At 35.1% G+C, this 21,788-nt stretch overlaps 4 protein-coding genes across 5 annotated transcripts; 2 read left to right on the top strand and 2 right to left on the bottom strand.

The window, feature by feature from the left end:
- Nucleotides 1–2,569: 2,569 nt before the first annotated feature.
- On the top strand, nucleotides 2,570–3,440 carry LOC116026155. The gene is made up of 2 exons (XM_031267617.1): nucleotides 2,570–2,742; nucleotides 2,815–3,440. The coding sequence occupies exon 2, from the start codon at nucleotides 2,850–2,852 to the stop codon at nucleotides 3,336–3,338; it is 489 nt and encodes a 162-aa protein (XP_031123477.1). The 5' UTR covers nucleotides 2,570–2,742; nucleotides 2,815–2,849; the 3' UTR covers nucleotides 3,339–3,440.
- Nucleotides 3,441–4,874: 1,434 nt separating this feature from the next.
- On the top strand, nucleotides 4,875–8,593 carry LOC116026098 (E3 ubiquitin-protein ligase RHF2A-like). The gene is made up of 9 exons (XM_031267548.1): nucleotides 4,875–5,025; nucleotides 5,785–5,916; nucleotides 5,997–6,043; nucleotides 6,220–6,282; nucleotides 6,369–6,477; nucleotides 6,573–6,952; nucleotides 7,092–7,196; nucleotides 7,271–7,626; nucleotides 8,343–8,593. Exons 2-8 carry the CDS (start codon nucleotides 5,785–5,787, stop codon nucleotides 7,581–7,583), a joined length of 1,149 nt encoding a protein of 382 aa, XP_031123408.1. The 5' UTR covers nucleotides 4,875–5,025; the 3' UTR covers nucleotides 7,584–7,626; nucleotides 8,343–8,593.
- Nucleotides 8,594–8,981: 388 nt separating this feature from the next.
- LOC116024716 (succinate dehydrogenase subunit 6, mitochondrial) lies at nucleotides 8,982–11,754 on the bottom strand. The gene is made up of 3 exons (XM_031265691.1): nucleotides 11,466–11,754; nucleotides 10,586–10,688; nucleotides 8,982–9,316 (listed from the first exon to the last, which is right to left on the bottom strand). Exons 1-3 carry the CDS (start codon nucleotides 11,589–11,591, stop codon nucleotides 9,174–9,176), a joined length of 372 nt encoding a protein of 123 aa, XP_031121551.1. The 5' UTR covers nucleotides 11,592–11,754; the 3' UTR covers nucleotides 8,982–9,173.
- A 578-nt stretch (nucleotides 11,755–12,332) lies between these two features.
- LOC116025503 (replication factor C subunit 1) lies at nucleotides 12,333–20,712 on the bottom strand. 2 transcript variants are annotated; one of them, XM_031266740.1, is made up of 23 exons: nucleotides 20,563–20,702; nucleotides 20,391–20,443; nucleotides 20,048–20,164; nucleotides 19,049–19,648; nucleotides 18,910–18,977; nucleotides 18,711–18,786; nucleotides 18,554–18,615; nucleotides 18,331–18,473; nucleotides 18,008–18,147; nucleotides 17,620–17,811; nucleotides 17,410–17,531; nucleotides 17,122–17,329; nucleotides 16,790–16,843; nucleotides 15,815–15,984; nucleotides 15,463–15,553; nucleotides 14,762–14,943; nucleotides 14,613–14,652; nucleotides 14,094–14,218; nucleotides 13,807–13,879; nucleotides 13,627–13,719; nucleotides 13,308–13,548; nucleotides 12,803–12,862; nucleotides 12,333–12,628 (listed from the first exon to the last, which is right to left on the bottom strand). In XM_031266740.1, exons 2-23 carry the CDS (start codon nucleotides 20,391–20,393, stop codon nucleotides 12,495–12,497), a joined length of 2,994 nt encoding a protein of 997 aa, XP_031122600.1. In that variant the 5' UTR covers nucleotides 20,394–20,443; nucleotides 20,563–20,702; the 3' UTR covers nucleotides 12,333–12,494. The 2 variants fall into 2 exon arrangements, with proteins under 2 accessions (XP_031122600.1, XP_031122601.1); XM_031266741.1 differs by having other exon boundaries at nucleotides 12,495–12,628; nucleotides 20,606–20,712.
- Nucleotides 20,713–21,788: the final 1,076 nt, after the last annotated feature.

Here is a 21,788-nt window from a genome sequence, read left to right as displayed (position 1 = left end):
GTAAGACGTTAATTCAACAATCTGGAACAGTCAATAAAATGTGAAAGTTAATACTTTCATTCAAAATTATGTTATGTTTGATTTTCCTTTTTTTCCTTTCTAGAAAGTTTCATTTGAGAATTTCTCTAGTTAGTAATTAAATGCATTCTAAATTTCCTATGTGTTCACATTTCTCTTATTAATTAGACAACAACTAAAAAGTTGGCGGAGCCAAGCACCTTGTGCCCATATATATAGAATGTAACGACTCTTTTATATGGAAGGTCATAAAATCGAGCTTTAGTAGAGACGGTGTTTCAATAGATTGAGAAAGTATAAATGAACAGATACTACGAAGTATTCATCCATATGCCGCAGAAGTAATTATGTACAATAATTTGATTAACTCTTCAAAATGGAATTGAATACAATGAAATTATGAATGGGATTTGGAAAGAGACAAGCTAAGAAAGTAATAAAGTTAACAATAAAAGTCTATGTAAAGCACCTATACAAGTTGATAATAATAATAAATTTGTATGGATTCCCAAAATTCAATATAAAGTTTACAATAGCTTATCTTATGGCATTTTAAAAATAGAAATATAAATTATGTTAATCAAACATGATGTCGTTTTAGAGTTATCACAACATTTGGGTTACGTTAATTATATTACTTGGCAGCCATACTTGACACACTAATTGATCATTTTAATGCACTTTTATACATCAAAGTATCGATTTTTTTAAAACAACAAATCGTGTTAGAAAACAAAAAATAATTATAGATAGTGGAACATTAATCGTTCCTTCATTCATAATGCGGCAATAAAAGTATTGATTGTTACGTAATGTATCAAAATAACATGTGAAGGTAGCTTGTTGTTGAAGAAACTCCAACCAAAATTCTGTAACTTTTTAAAATTGGTATGTAACCTTTAGAGTTAATTTTAGAAATAATCCTTTCACTATTAACACTTATCAATTTTCATCATTGACTTTCAATTAAACCATAAATAATTCATTGACTATTAACATTTACCAATTTTCATCATTGACTTTCAATTTAAACATAAATGGTTAATTGACTATTGATTTTGTTTTAAATTTGGTCATCCAGTTAAATATCTATTTAGTAAATATGAATATTAAATTTAAGGATAGTAATTAATGTAAATATGAGCTTGCTATTGAGATTGACAAATTGAGTTTATAAAGTTAATAAATTGGGAACCTTGTGGCGGTAGCTTAGTGGTAAAAATTCCACGTTGTTGTTGTGGAGAATTGGGCTTGAACCCCATCACCACACCAACGGTAGTGTTTTTGCGTTCAGTTCAGTTTACATTGTAATGTTAGTTGGAATAGTTTTTCATAATAGTGAAAACATTGTATCTCATATTCTTAAACATACAGAGTATATGTTAAGCTTCTTTTTAGGTGATAAGGAAAATCGCATTTACTATTCAAATATGTACAGAAAATTATGATTTACCCACTTAATCACTTATTTTGAATCATGTACAGCTAACATACATTTCTTGTCGGTGCAAGTGGGTACCTCTTCAATTCATCAATGCCAATTTGATGGAGATTTTTTTTTTTTTTTTTAAAATTGGCTTCAAAATCTTGTGAATTGAAGTTGACAGAAAATGTTGTGTGTGACATTATTGGCGGTCTTCATAGGATATCCCGAATGACAATAACCCACCGACCCTTGCTAAGTGCCACCGCACATTTTATGAGCATCACAGCTTTGGTCAATGGGTCGGCAACAAATCATTGGGAAAAAATCGTGCAAAGTCAACTACTATACACTTATCTTTTGTGCACTTCCTGCGTGCGTACAATATTACATACACAATATTCATAAATTTTAACGACATAGATAAATAAAGAGCGTTATAAATTCTTTGTGACGTCTTATAAAAAAATATGAGTATTCTGAAACCTCATACTATAGTGATGAGTTAATGTATGTTGGAGTTTTTATGTGTTTGAAATATGAAAAAGTAAGTATTATGCATTTTACAAGCAAAAATTTACATTTAATGTAAACAACATTTAATATAATCTAACAAATCAAAGATGTCATTCGAAGACAATATATTCTCCAAGAATTACTACTAGGGGTGCTATCTACTTCAGGAACCAGCCATTTTGGGGTGTATAATGCAAATGACATGTGAAGGATAACACATTTTGGTTTGCTAAGGATATGGAAGATATCTTGTTATTTGCCTCTTTTCAATGATAAAGACTCATTTCTTGTTATTGAAAACGTTATAATCTCTTATACTACATACTAGAAATGTGTCTCTGGTCCTCCTTGTTCCTATGTAATTCGTCATTACTTCACTCTCACGGACAACTCAATTGGTCACATGTGTGAAGTTTGAAAAGAAAGATTATAGATCGAGTCTCACCAACATCAATGAACTTCTCAAAGTGAGGGGACTCAATGTGTACAGTATACAAGTCTTATGTTCGGGCCGGAGCGAGAACCCGTCAGGTTGGAGATTCAACATTTTGAGAATAAATTCACATGATTACTTCGATGGGGGGTTTTAATGCAATTTTTAAAATCTAATGGTCCAAAGTGAGCTTGTCTATGAGGTCATGACTCATTTATCCACACGTTCCATTTAGTAAATCCGAAATTTGTGGAAAATTTTCAACAAAAAAGGAAAATAGAACTATGCTTTCGGTTTTACTCCTTTCCGCATTCAAATCTTCTCATAACTCCGCCATCCCTAATCTTATAGGGTTTGTTTCAGATTCTGTGAATTTTGAATTGATTTCTGTTTTTATTTTCCTGCTTTGATCGTTGCGATTTAGGAATGGCGAGTGTTTGATTCGGGAATGGTGGTTTCATGGGAGAGCAGGGCGCGATCAGGCCGCCGGCGGTGAGTAAAGACGAGAGCCGCGACGATGGCGGCGGCGGCGGCGGAGGGGGTAGGGCGCACCGCCCGGTCGGGGAGTTCGCCGGCGGAACAGCGGCGGAGTGCGCGATGGTGTGTTGTTGTTGTCCCTGCGCGGTGCTGGATTTCCTGGTGCTCGCATTCTACCGGGTCCCGGTAGGGCTGTGCCGGAAGGCGTGGCGGAGGAGAAAGCAGAAACGGCTGCTTATGAAGAGGAGGAAGATGGAGGAGGGCGGCGCGGCCACAGTTCCGGCGACGACGGGGTCTCCGACGCAGCCGCAGCCGCCGCCTGCGCCGATCGGAGAGGCTGAGGGGTCCCGCAGACCTAAAACCTCGAACTCCATTGATTTCGACCGAGAAATGTGGAGGCGGTTCAACGGCCACGGGTTCTGGCGGAGCGCGTCGGAGAGAGACGATAGTTTCATCGCCCCACGCTTTTAGTAAGTTCTGAATGTATATATATGTGGCGCAAGGAAGGGTATTTTCGGCAATCATGCTCATTGATTAATTAATAAATTCGTGATGAAAATACTTATCATCTCATATTCTCGACGGTTTTTTTAATGAGATTAGAACCCCGCACTACAACCTTTTGTTTTGATATCACGATGAATTACGCTTAATCTCGGGATTAAATATTTTCTCTTTGAATTCATTATTAATCGTGTGACATACTTTTTAATACGAAGGACTTTTGAAATCAATTTTGAACTTTCACTCGTATTTTAATTCTAATATATAAAGAAGTCAATAGATATGAAAATTAACATATCAATAGATGATCAACATATCGATTTTGCACTTTTGAATCTCTTGAAGGGAATCATGCATGCTGTTTTCACAATCCTTTTAATTTTTAATTTTTATTTTTTGCTGAATTTAGAAAATGAATAATCAATTCACATGGAGTAAAATAGAGTAATTACAAATGAATCAATTGTGCTTTATTAATAAAAACCCTTTTTTCCTAAATGAAATTACCATGGCAATCTTTACCCATACCATTTATCCATATTGGCATATTACCAGCAGTGGACGAAGACACATATGATATTGCATCCAAATCATAAATAAACAAATGAGCTGGTTGACTATAATCTAATACGTAGTACTATGATAGGAGGTAATATGAGTTCAATTGCATATATTTTCTATAAGTTTAATGGTTAAATTAAAGTTTCTTTAGTTTGATGACCTAATTGTATTATCTTAATTAGTTAAATAATCTAGTTGACATTCTTTAAATTTGTAATAAAGTGTTAAATTTAGTCCCGTGGTTAATAAAATACTCCGTAATAAATAAAACAAATACTATGTAAGAATGATAACCCATGAACTTTGAATAGTTAATAACCAAAATATGAATGCAACAGTAATATTGAAGAGTACAAGTTAAATTTGATTTAGTCTCTATCGTGCTAAGCTGAGATATCAGTTGAAGTAGAGTCAGGGTTGGTCTTCTTGTATACAAATGCGTATAGTCGAATGTGTGCTTCAATAATAAGCAAGCTCACTTTATCTCCTTATGCACGGGGAGTGGAGTGTGAACGAAATAGAAGACGCAATTGTGTATGGTTCGGTGGTTTATCTGGTTTCTCACTTTTTCCGTCGTGCAAACCTTTTTTTTATGTGGGTGTAGCACATGATTTCCACCATTGAACATAATGACTAATCTCCTCGCTGAATTATAGACATCCAAAGTCAATGATTGAACCCTTGACCTTTGATTAAGGATGGATGAATCATACCACCCAACCACACCCCTGATTTCTCAATGAAAAATACTACTCCGTACTTGTACTTTCAAATTACGGAGTATATTCTAAACTTTTACTCTTATTTGAGACTCACAAGATAAAGATAATTAATCATTCATTGACACGTCGAGAAATAAATATGAAGAGTAAAAAAATAGATTGATGTAATAGAACTTTCTCAAATATATATAATAAAAAAATAAAAAAATACCCACAGAACCAAAAGCCCAAACCCTCTTATTCTCCTATTCCCCCTTCCTCTTCTCGTCGCCCTCTTTCAGCCCACCCACTGTTCCTATCCCAAACCCTAAACTTCTTCTGATCAACCACTCTGCTCGCGTCTGCTCCTTGATCCGTTCGATCACTTTGAGGTCAGTGTCCGACTCTTTTCTTCGCTCGTTTTTACTATCTAAGTATTCTGGATTTGTGTATTTTGTGTCAATTTCAGTACTGGATTTCTCTCTTTTGACTTGTTTCCTAGTTTATCACTATTTGTGTTTGAATTTTAATTTCTGTGCTTATTGTTCTTTGTTATGCTGTGATTATCGCGCTATGCTGTGCTGGATTTGTGAAAGGTCGTTGCTTAGGGGTTTAACTAGTGTTATGTACGGGGTTCCTTGTTGTTTGGGTTTGATTGTAGTGATGTAAATAACGGTGAATATGAAATTATATTTGTGTGATTTAAGAGAGTTCTAATGGCATGATCATGAAATTGTTGCATAGTATATAAAAGTCAAACGTGTGTTATTTTAACCCTAGTGTAAATCCTTCTAGTGGAATCTATTAGAGTTAAATGAACAATTAGTTTATTGCAGCAATTAATTGTGATGTGTAATTGTGCTTTGCTTTTTGTTGTGATGTTTGAATAAGGGTTGTATAGGACTTTGTGACTCTTTTGTACTGTAGAAATTAGAATGTTTTGCTAATTTTAGAATGTTGAAGTTCATGGTTTGCTTAAGCTTTTCCTTGATTTGTTTGAGTTGAATCAGAATTCCAGGCTTTGGTGCCCTAATACTTTCAAGCATTATCTGTTATATTAGATAATATTATTTAGCTTTAACTATGGCTTTGAAGGTAGGTTACATTATGCACTTAAAAGTTTGATGTTAAAGGTTTATACTTTTTTACAGATGGAGGATGGAAAGGTCTCGGACAAACATTTGTCTTCAGCTGCAGCATTTGTGGAAGGTGGAATTCAGGATGCCTGCGATGATTCTTGCAGCATATGCCTTGAAGCATTTTGTGACAGTGATCCTTCAACGGTATGCATTGGCTTTCACATTTTCGGATATTGTGGTTTTATATTGCATTGCTCTTAGTAATAGTGTCATTCTCCGTGCAGATTACTGTTTGCAAGCATGAATTTCACCTACAGTGTATCCTTGAATGGTATATTATTTCTTATTATAATGTAAATAAGATATCCAAAAACTGTTAGTTCTGTTATTATGGTGGCTGGAATAGCATTTGGATGAAGTTTTATTACTTATCAAAAGTATTTATTGCTCCATTTGGGAATTAGAAGGTAATAGAGTCCTGAATGGTTTTGCATTTTCATTTTACAGGGGCCAGAGAAGCTCACAGTGTCCCATGTGCTGGCAGCCTCTTAGCTTGAAAGACCCCAACTGGTATATGTTTTTTATACTATACCGGTGACACTGGTATTCCTAAGTACTTGTTTGAGTGGTTTGCTGACTTGTGCTCATGCTTGCAGCCAGGAATTGTTTGATGCAGTAGAACACGAGAGGAATATCAGGATGAATCCTCCGAGAAACACTACAATTTTTCATCATCCTACTTTAGGGGATTTTGAGTTGCAGCATGTTTGTATTATTATTTTTGCATTCAAAGCTTTTCCGAGTTGTATGATATTTACTATACTAGGTGATATAACTATATGGCATATTTCTTGTTGCAGTTACCTGTTAGTGCTACTGATTCTGAGCTTGAAGAGCGTATTATTCAGCACTTAGCTGCTGCTGCTGCTATGGGAAGGGCACGTAACCTTGCCAGGAGGGAAGGTCAAAGGGGTAGAACATCTTCCCAAGGTCATCCCCATTTTCTGGTGTTTTCAACTAATCCAAATACAGCCCCGGCTTCTTCTCCTTCTGCCCAGAGGGTTGGAGGTGAACCCGCTTCTGTATTCATTGGTGGTCACCAAACATCTCCAGGTATTACAGTTGGAGAGGGTTCGGCCCAATTGACTGCATCACCATCCCCTGCCCAAAATAATCAGATTCCCGCCTCTGGATCAGGTGGTGGTTGTGTTAGTCAAATTGGAACTTCTCCAAATAATAGGTAGGTATCATTCTTAAGATTGTGTTGGAAAATTTAACCTCATTTTATTTTTTTTGCTATTGTGTGGTTGGCGGTCAACCTTATGCTATTCAATTTGTTCTGTCATGTGTTCATATTCTTGTGATGCTTTCTTTTATAGGAGATCTCCCCATTCTTCTCCTAACAACCAAGATAGAGTTGGACCATCCGATTTTCAGTCTTTCTCGGAATCTATAAAATCTCGAGTTAGTGCCTTTTCAATGAGGTATCAAGCTAAATATATGTATATTTGCCACTTCTGACTTTCTACTGAAATGTGCTCATTATTATCTTTTATAGATATAAAGAATCTATCACAAAGAGTACAAGAGGATGGAAGGAAAAGTTTTTCCCTCGGAATAATTCAACAGTGAGTCATGGCTCTGAAAGTAGGAATGAGGCGGCTGGAGATATTGCCACTGTGTCACGCATGATGGATCATCTTGAAACTAGAGAGACTAGTAGGACTATGCCTTCTCCTATATCAAATAGAATGGACGAGAATATAACAGCAGATCACGCGGAACAACATATCTCAGCAATTGATGGCAATCACTCATTGCCTGATGGTAGTAGGCAAACACCATGCACTACAGGCTCTTCTTCAGACTGATTTTTTATTGTGACGGTGCATGTTGCAGTCTCTTCTCTAAAAGGTAACTTCACTATTTGGAAATTTATGTCTCAATTGTATGTTTGCTCGGTACTTCACTACCCCCATTGCACAGGTCTTGATTGTGCATGATATAACATCAAAATGACATGGCATGATACCCATGTGTTGATGCTTTGTTCTTAATCGACATATCTTTTCAAGGACAGTAGATATAGATATATATCATTAATGCCCCTACCATATCACATTTGTTTGTGTAGTTGGTTGGGGAATGTTTCTAAGAGTAGGAAGGGAAAGTTAAATATCGTAATTTTAAATTGTATGGTGGATTGGGTCTGAGATGTATAAAATGTACCCTTTCTAGGCAATACACTTGTCCTATCACCCCATCCTCCCATTAGATGTCTCAAACAAAGAATGGACATATGCTTCACCGGGAATCCTAGAAGATAATAAAATTGAGTTTTGCCTATGTATAATACATCCTTTTTGGAATGGGAGACGCATATTGATTATTGAGTGTGTGTTCTCATTTTATTATCTCCGTCCCATTTTGTGCCTGACTTGATTAATGAGGCTTAACTAAAGTTATTTACATAAATTGTAATATTTAGTATAGTCATATAGTGTACAGCATGAGTATTTTCTTTTCAATTATTTTATTCAATCGGTTGAAGTTTTATTTCACTGTCCAAGATTCATATGATATTTGTTATGGTTTTGAACTGATAACGATTTCTAGTGTTGGTGTTACAGGAATGATGTTTTGCCTGTTTATACCTGAATGTTGGCAATGTGATAGCCTGCTGCAATAAGAAAATACGGCTGCTTCATATGTGGCTTGGAACCAGTATATATATATATATATAGCAATATAGTTGATGTAAATGCTTTATGACTATCTCACTCTCCTTCATGTGGATCAAACTCTAAATTCGTCTTTTCTTGTGACAAAATTCATTTGAACGTGAATGAATGTTCATCTTTTAACGAGTTAAAAGCTCAAATGTGGAGCCGTGATGTGTGTGTGTCAAGAAGTACTCACGCATTAGTTGTTTATAAGGAACATTATTAGTCAAATTGATGAATATTTGCTTTAGGAGCAGTGAGCATAACAATTTTATCATTTTAAAAGCAATTCAAGCTATATTTTTTTGAAAATCAATTCAAGCTATATAATTATGTATATATAGAAGTCGTAGAAATGATCATCATTACAAATGGTTAATAAGCATGAAGTCAAGACTTTGAACTCCTCTATATGCAATGGCATGCAACAAAAATAAGATTAAATTAAATTATTAAATCTCTATAGGCTAACATGAAGTGAGGAGTTTAAACTCATGTATATGTAACAAAATGATGCTTAGATTAAATAAAATAATTTGGATATAGTAAACCTTGGGAAATGGAAGCTGTAAACCTTCATTACGCAGCAAAAAATAAAGACAATAGCATTCCAAACGAAATCTGAAATTCATGCCAATTCTGTGGCCACAGAATTTCTAAAACCAAACACCGGAAGTGATTCTTATTATTGAGCATACAAAAGTGCGTTCCACTATTAGTTGACAGCAACCTGACTTTTTAAGACTTGTTTTGCCACCACTCCAAGAATTTAGCCTGTGCAGTCACGGTGTTGTACCTGTAAAGCTGCAAGCAATGGTTTCCAATTTCATGTCCGAATGTCCAACCGCAGATGGCACCAAATCCGAGAGACAGTACAGTTCCTGCATCACCCATACTATAATCAGAGCACATTTCAATTCACATTCTTACGAATGTCGTCAAGTGAAATATTCTGAATACATTGAACTCTCTCTATGCCACCCCTCAGCCAGTCATGCATTACCGAATGTTGATAACCACAAATGGAATTCACCCAACAGCCTCCAATTACATCAATTTACTCTTGTGCATTCTACTTAAGCTAAACAGGAATACAGATTCACCCACCACACTTGGTGTATGTATGTACAGACAACTTAACTATTTTTACAGCGTCCAGAAATCAAAAGAAAATAAAACTCAGTAATACACTGCCAGAAATTATGTAAGCTAGAAACATGAGAACCTATAGTTATTTAATAGGTGAAGTAGTGTTTGCATAATGAAATGCAAAGGAAGAAGTGTTTTCCTTCTAGTGAAACCTATACCCGGACATGTGATAATTTGTGCAGTTCAAACTTATAGCTCAGAACTAATCTATTAGTTGGGGTGGCAACATAAATCCCTTTTCCACATCATCCTCCATAACTCCATTTAGGAATATATTTATATCATCACAACATAACATGTTTTACTCTATTGTTATCTGTAGTAATGAATTCTAGCTATAAATTACTTGCACATCATATGATATTCAAGTAGTCTTCATATAGAACTAAAATTTTTAAAAAGTGGATAGAATTGGATCAAGTTAGTCAAATTTTGAGTAATAAGAGAATAAATATGAAAGTAAAAGATTGATACCTCATATCAAAAAGACAAACTCAAAGAAATCATCTTCATAGTTTCTAGGACCCATAGTTTTACTTCAAACTGAACATACCAACTACCAAGTGATTATTCACATGACCACAGTTCCTATAATTTTCTTCATTTCTAAAAAAATTAACTTAGCTACATCCTCTATTGTCTTATAGAACATTCACAGTGATCATATATTAACAGGATAATTTCTATTGACACTGCAAAGGGAACTTTTAAAGCATTAGACATGCAGCTAGAATTATATCAGCAGGCAACTGGGTTAATGGAAGTGTTTTGCCTAAAGGAGGTCAGAACTCAGAGGTAAAGTTGGGCGGGAAGGCCAAGATAAAGCCACTGATCTCTTTATTATGACTAACAAGATGTTGTACCTAAAAATGATTGTTCTTTCCTAGTTTGCTTGATCTATTTCTTCCTATCAAAGTGAAGCAATTTTTATGGTGAATACTTCTAAAAAAAATTCAAAAATTCTGTAATGTATAAGCACTTCTCTAGGGGATAAAATTTACCATGTGGACTCTTAGAATACTTCCAAGCCCAACCAGCAGTTGTAATACCTCCAACAATGCTTCCAACAACACCAAATTGTGCTACTTCTCGTGCAGTCTTCAGCTGGAAAATGGGCATATTATGAGCTCAAAATTTTTTCAATTTTTGTAGGGACTCAATGAGAGAGATTACAGGTTTCTCAGAAACCAACAAAAATACCAATTATACCAACAAATGAGGGAATGGCACACATAGGATGATTCATCACTTTAAAACGTAAAAATTTGACTGTCGACAACGACATACACCAGAGTCTGAGCCAAATAAAGACAAAAGACCAAAGTCGTTATACTAAAATCTTGATTGGCATATGTTCACTAAGCTTAATTGTGAAAAACTGTCATAGATAACCCCCAAAAAAACACACTGAACAATAACATATCAACGTGGTCAATATTCAAATTTAGATTGACCTGGCTTAGATAAATGTTTTCAAGCACTTGAACTCAACGAAACCCTAATTCCAACCGAATAGAAGATGGTCACAGGAAATTAAATCTCTATGCAGTTTTCAGGCATATAAAATTATTAAATCCAGATTCGACGTAAGCAATCAATCCAGGAATGTTTACTTTGCTGAAAACACAAATGCAAGCATTTTCCGGAAAACTGACTCCCCCAAATAAGCTTAATAATCACAATAAAGCGTTTTTACAGCTCTAAGAGCACATCCATACCAAACTCTTCGTAGACACGCATACATACGCAGCACAACACTACACACACCTGATGAAATGGGAGCAGATCACAGAAACTGAGATAGATTAAAAAAAAAACATAAATGAACATAACCGCATAGAAATGAAGTGAAATCTGAGAAAAAGGAAAAGAGGAAGTTACCGCGGGGCCATGAACAGGATCGGAGGAAATGAACTCGTTGACGTCGGCTTCGGTCCAGGAAGGAAGCGGCTTATCGCGCTTTAGGAACCTGTTGTAGCTGTCTAGGAAGGAAAACGGCTCCGCCATTGATCAATGATTGATTCACTGACTTATCGATCGATCCCCTATGCTAATCTAACCTTCAATGATCGAGATTATGAAAGAGAGCTTAGCTTCAGCTACGATTATGGCTACGTCGCTCCTGGTCCTGGAGTTCTAGATTTGGGGCTAGGTTGAACTGAAAGTACCGCTACGACGGCGAATTATTCTCCTTGACTTGAGAGCAAGGCACGTGCCACTCAGCTGACTAATAGCATCGTGCTACGTCTCAAATTGTTCTAGTAAAATCACATTTTAACCCCTTATTAAAAATTTAGCCTAGCCTTACAATTGTTTACTTTCTACATTTATTTCATTAATTAAAAGCTTGTACATTTATTACCTAAATTTTAATGAAGGGTTGAATTTGACCTGGGATTAATGGAAGTTATGCCTTTTAAAAAGTTTTGACATGATTAATGTTTCGTAGTAGACATATTTTGTAACTACAATTAACACATTAGTAGACACATTTTGTAACTGCAATTAACACATTCTGTACCAGCAATTGAAGTTGATAAGTTTTGTAGAATGTGTTAACTGAAGGTACATAATTTTTGTATCAGGATTCACAATGCAATATGAACCTTAGTTTATGGAATATGTTTACTTTTCAAAGATGAAGGGGTGGATTTTTGCAATTATGAATTATAATATGCAAGAAAAATAAAGTTGATGTATTGGATGAAGTTCATTTTAACCTGGTGAAAACCAACCCATACCAAAACATCAAACAAAGACATAAATAAACTGTGATTAAAAACCAGAAATCCACCTTGATCAACAATGTTCCCAAAAAGCCACATTCCAAATTGCTCTGTCAAGAAACCAAGAGGGTCAAAGAGGTAAATATCACTAATTACATTGTTTTCAAAAGCAAGTTTAGGGTATTCATCTCTTCCTCTTGGAACCACTGCTCTTTTCTGCAGCAGCTTTAGAAGGTGCTTTTCCTCTTCCTCTTCCTGCTGCTGGCGCCTTTTTGCCACTTGTACCAGAACCCTTAATCTCCATATCGACTTGAATACCTATGGTTAAAAGCGGGGCAAATGTACAAATTTCCCGTCACAAGCAATAAACAAATACCGAGCAGCATCAAATTGTATGTAGTATTGATGCATTATTGAATCTAAATCGAAGTGATATGTATACCAAAAGAAAGAGCAAAATGAAGTCTTTTCGTAAAGCATAATATCACATACCCTTGGAATTAAGATTTTGGAGATCTAACTGCACCTTTTTCTCGGGATCGAGTAGATCATCTGACAAATAGAGCAATGAAAAGTAAAAAGCCTTGCTCACCAGAATCGGTCAATAATGGTAGTATTACACCAGAACTAAGGCCAGTATTATGATATAGCAGAATTCTATAGGGAGTCACTTACGCAATAAGCATTAAACATGGACAACAAGACCATTTTAGAAATTAGAACCTACAAAACTATCATAAGGCAATGCATTTAGGTAATCTTGTCCACCACAGAATTTGATCCTTTACCTAACATGATTTTATCGACGGGCCTCCTAAGTTTATGTTGCTTTTTTTTTTTAAACCCTGTTTTATTTCCTTCATATGTGCACACTTGAGTAACGGAATTTTTGCTACTCACGTAGTCAGTTTATCTTGTTTCTCCATTTCCTACTAACACTAATATCATATTTCCTTCATTTGTTTTGCAATTCTTTTACTCTTAACATTAAGTATACCTTCCTCTGCGTCTGAGTTCCCTTCTTCATCTTCTTGCAGTGTGTCACCATTTTCCTCTGCTAGGTTTTCATCAACGGGCTCCAGCATTGCAGCAACCCGCTTCTTTGGGGCCTTCTTCAGTCCAGGAAGGGTGATTAAATCAGCAGTGCGAATCACACGAGAACTGCTTCCTTTATTATATGCTTTTGTCAGTGCAGCTTTAACTGCAGGCTGTATTCCATCCATTGGATTTGAGTGCCCCTGCAGAAAGAAAATCCCAGTTAGATAGCAGATATGCTTCACAGCTGGAAACAATCAGAAAGTTGACAAACAACAAACCTGGAATTTTGATATCTCCATTATGCTATCAAAGTCATCCTGGGTTATAGAGTATGAATCCATGAAATCCACAACATTTTCGACAGCTTCATCCTGGAAATTGTTTAAACAAACTACTTAATATGTTCACAGGAATTTAGAGAGAGAGAGAGAGTCCTTGAGGAAGAAGTAATGTTTAACCTTTGCCAGTGTTCTTAGTGGATCAGTCAACTTTTTACGAAGAAGAGTCATGTAGTCAAGTCTCAAAGATCTCCTGAAAGTTTATCAAAGGAGAATGATGAATCAGCACAAACTGAGAAATACTCCGTATATACTTTAGCAAAATGTGAAGAATAGTATCTCATAGAAATATGAAATGGGGGTCCAGTGGAGAAGGATATCGAAAGTCTAAAATACTAGGAGAAGATAATTAGAATAGGTGGCGTACATTTACAAGTAATACCCATAACAAAATATAGAGCATATACCTCTCCAAGATAGATTCAGAGGATGCTAGGAGATGAAAACGCAAATCCTCTAGAAGTCTGTAATTTTTTCCCATTGTAGAGTTCTTTCCCAACCAACCACCAAATCTATTGTAGTTGCGTTCACCCTGTAGTACAGTCGTACAGAACACCACAACGTAAACAGCCAAACAAATGCAGATTGGATACATCAAAATTTTGAGAATGAAATGCAGTGAGCTAATTAAAGAGAAACAATAGATGGCAAGATACAAAAAACATCATGTTGCAATCCAAATCAATGAACAAATCCAGTTTAACCTGAAAAGTGGACAGTAATATCTGGTCAAAACCATGGTTCAATTAAACTAATAGAACACTGCATGAGCCTCACAAGGAGCTCACAAGACTTATTTATTATAGATATGTGGCTTGTACACAGGGCATTCCAGAAAACGAAGCATGTGCTGAGACTGAGAATGTAGAAGGTTCTTACTCTCCTGGAATTGAGAATGATAATAATAACAAGAATTGTAACCGTACCTGCTCAAGTGTCTCTCTTGACCCATGCAACAAAGCAGAACTGTATTGCAACAAACATAAAGAAAGTTTATATAGTGCCATGGCAAGTACTAGAAAATGAAAAACTAATATGGTTATTAAGTCTTTGGAATAAAGTTGTGATAGTATACGGTATTATTGAAGATGCCAAGGAGCCCATCTGTGAGAGCTGCCACTGTTGATATCTTCGAATCTGTACATTAACTATATCGCCATCAGCGATAGACTCAGCAGCACGAGCAACCAAGTTCATCCTTTGTAATCCATTAGCATCTTTTGGAGCACAACTTGGCCGATAATTGATATAATTCTCCTGAACATTTGTAAGAAAATGACATCAACAATTTTAGGCACCAGATAGAATTTGGGAAGGGGGGGGGGGGGTGTTCAATCAAATGGTCAACATTCCTTAAGACTCCATCAAAAATATATTTGTAACATAGAAGCCGTTAAAAGGATTCTTCTATGCATTCAAGAACTGAATCTTTCCATCAACTATAAACCCCATAGAGTTAGCTAATAATAATAATGGATGAAGAAAATAAAACCTATATTGATGAACACATGGATCATAACCTACAAGGTCACTATTTGTTTCCTATTTCCTTCCTTTCTGTCATGGGCATGCCAAGAGTAAAAATAAATCTAGTTTCTCGAGTTGACAAAAAAAAAAGGTTAGATCTAAATAGGCAAGAAAAAGATCCAAGCAAAAGTTCACATCTTTATGATAGATATTACAATATATTATTCTCAAGTGTAAGTCAATAGGTTTTCAATTCAAGAACCCTAGGCCAATATAATATGTATGCATGTGCGGGTGTGCTGACCATACCTGAATAATGAGAGGTACAAGATCAGGATCGCTCATGCACAAGCCAATGCGCTCATCTATCATCAACTTTCCCGCATTAAAACCAAACAACCTGCATAATGGAATATCAGTGAAGGAATCAGATTTTAAAGAATATACTAGGAATTGTAAAGTACCATACACTGAATTTTATTAAAAAAAAAACATAAAATTATGAACACCATATTGAACATCAGTATGAATACACAAAGTAAAAAAAAATAAAAAATATTGCTATGAAGTGCAGAAACATGATAAAGACTTTGTACTGCCACTGTATACAGTAAAGTTAATGAATGTTTTGGCTAGGACACTCATAATGAAGAATCCATACTTATCAACAGCTGTAAAAGGTGACATGTCTTCATCCTTTGAACTGGCTTGGAGACGCTGTCGTATATCATCATAGTTAATTACAGACTTAGAAAGCGACAAGTACTGCAACTGGTTCAGTGCCATGCGCATATCACCATTGACTCGTTCTGCCAATTCCTCAAGTGCGATCTAAAAATAACAAATACCGAGGATTTTAAAAAATATATATATAAATCGGACTTGAAAATGAACAAGCAGAGAAAAAAGTACTTGAAATTCATCCATTGAATTCCATTAGTATATGTTTTGCTAGAAAATAGAATATATGCAATGATCAAAAGCATTTTGCTTCTGTTTTCTTTGGTAGGAGAAGATCAGCATTCTTCTTTAGACAAATTCAAAGACCTCTTCCTTCAAATTCTATTGTTTTACTCAAGGAAAGGCTCCTTTTAATGCTCTTCTTTGATGAATTGTTTGGATAAGTTAAGCTTTGTACAGTACTTTGGTGATTGTTCTTGGCTGTACAATCTTTGTGATGTGTACCCTTTGAATTCTTATCACAAGTTATATAAGAGGAATTTACAGGATACGTGCCAATTAAAACAAATTTGAATGAAATTAAATAAAGAAGAATCTACACAGAAGATTACATCATAAATGAAAAGAAATCTTCAAAAATACAAGGGAATGGAACATTTTAAAGGAGCAAAAGAACCAGTCTCTCTTTCAGAGCTTTAATTTCAGGGAGCAGGATTCAATAAAATGACTTCAATAGGTTTTGACATTTTTCCTTCTCTTTCCGTTTTCTGCCATTAGTTTGTCCAGGGGGAATTGGATTAACTATTAGATATAACATTCCACTGCATGGATCACAATCATGCTATGTTGATAAAAAATGCTTCAACTTAGTTTTAGCTCTAAAGGAAAAACCAACAAATCTAAATATATTTAAAATAAATAATACAGCCAATAAATCCAGATAAAATAAGAATACCTGATTGACTTGAAGGCCTTCTGCATTTGCAATCTGCAATAACCTCTTTGCCATCTGCCATTTCATAGCCACCCATTAATTATTTGAAATGCAATGTGCAATTAAATTCTCAAAACTCAAGTAGTCATATGTTTCTTGTACAAAACACAGAAAATCTAGTGATACTAACAGTGTTATGCTACATTTCAAAGATGGGTTTAGGCAGGCATCAAATTAGAAACCAATTAAAATTTTTGAATAAAATTAAATGAATCAGATACAGTAAGCATTGCCATGCAGGCATCTTGAGAGGGTGGGGAAGAAAAATTCAAGTAAAAAAATTATAAGGAAACCTGTTGCTTTGTGGGTTTCCTGAAGCTAAGTAGTAAACAATGGTTGACAAGACTCTTTAGCTTCTGACTGTAGCGGTCATTACAAATGCAGATTATAGGTATCTTAGAGGCCTTGATGCTAGCAATAAGATCGGCCACACCACCTCTATCTCCACCAGACATTCCATCAACCTCATCCATTATCAAAACAGTCTTCGAATGTGGAGAGCTGCAACATAAACCGATCACAAAATAAGATAACTAAATGTTTAACATGTCAGATAAAATAACAAGAGGGCAAGGACTAACCGGCCTGCTTTAGCATGAAGAGATTCATTACTGACAAGTTCTTTTATAGAATTAGATGTACGTCCACCAATACCCCTCACAATTTTAGAGTCAGCCTTCCCACGGCTGTCACTAGCATTAACCTAAGCAAAAGTAAGGATAAAATTAACCATAAAGAAAAACAAAGATGATAACAAGCATAAATACGAACTTCAACCCATGTAGTCTCACCTCCACAGCCTGGAAACCCAGCTTCCGACTGATCAACTTTGCAGAAGTAGTCTTCCCTATACCAGGTGTTCCACTTAATAGAACTGCTTTTTTAGCATTAGCATCATTCTGTTTCTTTGCCTTCCCTTTCACCTTGCTAGCATTCAGGAACAGATCATCCCAATGTACTAGCCATTCCTCAAGCTGTTTCACCTGTATTAGCAACAAAATTCTACAAAAATTACTTAAAGATGGATATCTAAGTATCCAAAACAAAAACATAAAGCAGAAAATAAAGGGTTTATTTTTTAAAAAACAAGTTACAGATTACTTTAGTGTTTCTTTTACTCAAAATAGTTAAATGTTAGGGGTGAAGTTAAAAGATTAGTCAAAAGGATAAGAATTATACCAATGCCTGGTTCCCTACTAATTCATCTGGAGTCTTTGGTCTGTATTTTTCTGGCCATGGCAAACAGGTATCCTTTGAAGATTGGACTTTTCTTCTAGCAGAAGAGGTGTCCCTGGTAAGTTCTTTGGTAGCCACACTAACTGCATAAGGTTTACAATCTTGTCATCAGTAGCTTCTGATATACGTAGTAATAATCAGTAAACAAGGATCAAAACCCACAAGTTTATGACAGAATTATGATATCCTGTCTTGTAGTGAAAGTAAGAAGCTGGGATAGTTAAAAGATTGAATATGGATGAATTGAACAGGTGTTCGAAGCATACTCTTTGCTTCTGGCTTTTGCAGACTTTCTTTTTTCGGAGAAGGACGAATTTCATCTTTAGGTTTCTTTGGTTCTTGTGTTGTCTTTGATTTTTTTGATGCCCGGATCTTGTCAAACAATCCATCCTCTGTAAGAAACACAGTGCTATTTGGAGAAAAGTTAAATTAGAAAAAAGCCATAATGTAGCATGGAAACTGAAATGACATTTCAATGAGAATACAAACCCAAGCTCCTTGGCCTTTTCAGATTTCCGCCCCCCAATATCTTCATCACAGAGAAGATAATTCTGCAAACATACATGATATCTATTATGTCCAAATATGACTAAATTGACTTCATAGAAAAGTGGAAACAAATATGAGACCAAATACAAATGATAACCGTTTTTTTGCTAACAGATCCAGTAACACGACCACCATGCCGCTTTATCAAATCCTCAGCTTCTTCTCTTTCCAAACTGGCATCACATCAAAACAGCATCAAGAACACAGCAACTTATAAACCAGAGAAAAACAACCTTCCCAGTTGGATTAAGGATATCCATTTTTCAAGTAGAACCTCAACAACCACAGTATCATACCTGTCTAGTGTCCCAGAAATAACAAAAGTCAAACCAGCTAAACAGTCTGGAGCACCTTCAGGGACTTCCTGATACACAGATAAAAATTTTGTTAATGACTATGACACATGGGAAGTATATCAGCCTCTCTAAAGAGTACCTTTTCTCCTTTGTGCGGAGGATCTTTCCTTTCACCAAAATTCATGAATCCACCCCGTCCTCCACCACCTCTACCTCTTCCACTAGAGGGTGTTGCTGCTGCTCCTCTACCACGACCTCGTCCACCAGGCTTAGGAGTTTTAATATCCTTTTCATCAGAGCCATCATCATCACTTTCATCAACATCCATTTTCCTCCCACTTGTACGAGCTGCTAAAGAACTTTTTCCACCACGCCTACTTGCAGAAGATTTAAGATTAGATTTAGTATCCCCATCACAGCTGCCACCATCATCAGCATCATTGTCATTATCTATAGATTTCTGTGGAACACCCCTGCCAGAACTGCTTTTTAATTTTTTGCTAGGTGTGATGTTAGCAGGATCCTTCCCCGGAGTAGGCAAGACAAAATCATCATCATCATCGCCCACAGCCTTGTGGGCTTTCTTACCAGGGGGAGGCTTACCATGGCCAGATAATTCTTCACTATCTCTTTGAGCCTTTCTCTTGGAAGGCGATTCCTCTACCTCCTTTTCTTCCTTTGCCTTATCTTTAGCAAAATACTTGCTAGTTTTCTTTCTACCTGAACTTTCTTGTCCATCCTGCGGTTTGTCCACCACCAAAGCAAATATAAAATTAGAAGGCAAAAAATGAACTCTTAGAAATTTAGATAATTTTTTATTAAGAACAATCATGCACCCAACAAAATTATCTTCCCCTGTTTTCATTCCTATGTGTAACAATTAACTCTGTCTAAGGTATACATATGCACATTTATGTCATACAATTGTCTATTACTGCATACAATATAACAATTAACTTGTCTAAGGTATACATATACACATTTATGTCATTCAATTGTCAATTACTGCATACAATATAGTAACAATTAACTCTATCAAGGTAGGATTAACCACAAAACAAATTTGAAGACTGTTCCCCACAAATCATTGTTACTTGATCACCCAAAAAAAAGTAACTTTTACAGAGTAATAACTAACCAATTTCTCTGGTTTTGAAGAAGGTTTATCCGATGCACTGGGCTTCGCAGAGTTTGAGGCATTACCATTGCCAGTACTTGTGTCATGTTTCTTCATGAACCACTTTCTGATATCCGACTGTTATTAAAGGAAAAGTGTCAAAAAAAAAAAACAAAAAAACAGTTCTCTATTCACCTATAGTCCTAAAACAAGTAAAGAACAATCATAACAATTAAACAAAAAAACCGAAAATCAAATGGAATTCAATGTAAACCTCCCAATGAAAATAAAACAAGTCCACTGAAACAAAAAATAAAAAAATAAAAAATACATAATTAATTCAGTGCATGGAAGAAACACTCACCATATCTGGAATGAGTCACCGGGTTCAATTGTCGACTTTGATACAAAATGTCACTGCAGAAAGGAGATGCAACGTATTTTAAGAACCACAAATCGTAAAAAACATTAACTAACGCACACTGTCAGTGCTATAAACCCTAAGAAATTGGGAAATTAAAAGAAAAAAAAAATACCTATACTAGTACGATTCTACTACTGTCTAGCTATGAACTTTACCGCGGACGTTTCTCTGTGTCGCAGCTGAAGCGGGGAAAGGGTTTTAATATCGGTTTTTGGTTCAATCCCAGAGCGTATTCAAGCGACTAGGGGAAGAAGCGCCATTTTTCATCAATGGCGAAATCAAGGGCTCAGGTTTTCGGAACGATTATAGCCGTCGGATGGTGGTGTTGGGGTAATTTACTGTGAATAATCTGTGGGTTATTACGTGTGGGGAAGGGAATATCCTTTTCGCCATTTATTTAATATAGTATCTCAATATTTTCTTCTAAATAGACTATTATATTGAGTATTTATTTGTCAATAATATCTTTTTTGTGAATTTCCTAATTCTCAAACATTTAAAATATAAATTTTAGAACAAACTAGTAAGTTACCCGTGCGATGCACGGATTTATTATATTTTTAAATAATAAAATTAAAGATGAAACTATGAACAATTTTAATATTTGGATGTCTACATTAATTTGGTTATAAAATTAGTGCAAAAGTATATAAAATATAACTCGTTGGTCTGCAATTATCTTGAAAATTTTAATATGAAATACGATTTATGTAATTATATTATTACTAAAATAAATATGGGAAAAGTTGGAAATAATTTAATTGTAATTATTATAAAAATAATAATTTCTGTATACACTAATATGAGGTTTGGATCATTATTTGATTATAATTAGTAATATATGTACAGTAATTTGTCTCATTATTAACTTAATTACCATATCTAAAAACAGCCTATTAAAAGGTGTGAAATAGTGTAATGATATCTTTTGTATAGTCTAGATCATTATTTGATTAATTAAAATTAATTCCTTAATACCTTATTTCTTAATATTATTATAGTTCAATCATTTCGAATATTAATATGTCAATTTTTTATTTTGCGGACAGCTAATAAAAGGTGAGAAATTGACTTAATTAGTAATATATGTATAGTAATTTGTCTAATTATTAACTCAATTACCATATATAAAAACAACCTATTAATTATCATATGAATACTAATAATTGTATAGTAATATGAATAATTATTAGCGTAGTTAGAATAATAATTATTAGTATACTAATCTGACCATTATTAGCTTTAATACAATTAATTTCTCAATTAGAAAAATAATAATTTCTTAATTTTACTAAAATTTATTCAACTAATTCTTTAATTTCATAAAATAGTAATAAT

This window comes from Ipomoea triloba, chromosome 7, assembly GCF_003576645.1.
Source record: "Ipomoea triloba cultivar NCNSP0323 chromosome 7, ASM357664v1".
NCBI lineage: Eukaryota > Viridiplantae > Streptophyta > Magnoliopsida > Solanales > Convolvulaceae > Ipomoea > Ipomoea triloba.
This window is presented reverse-complemented; position numbering and strand designations above follow the sequence as displayed.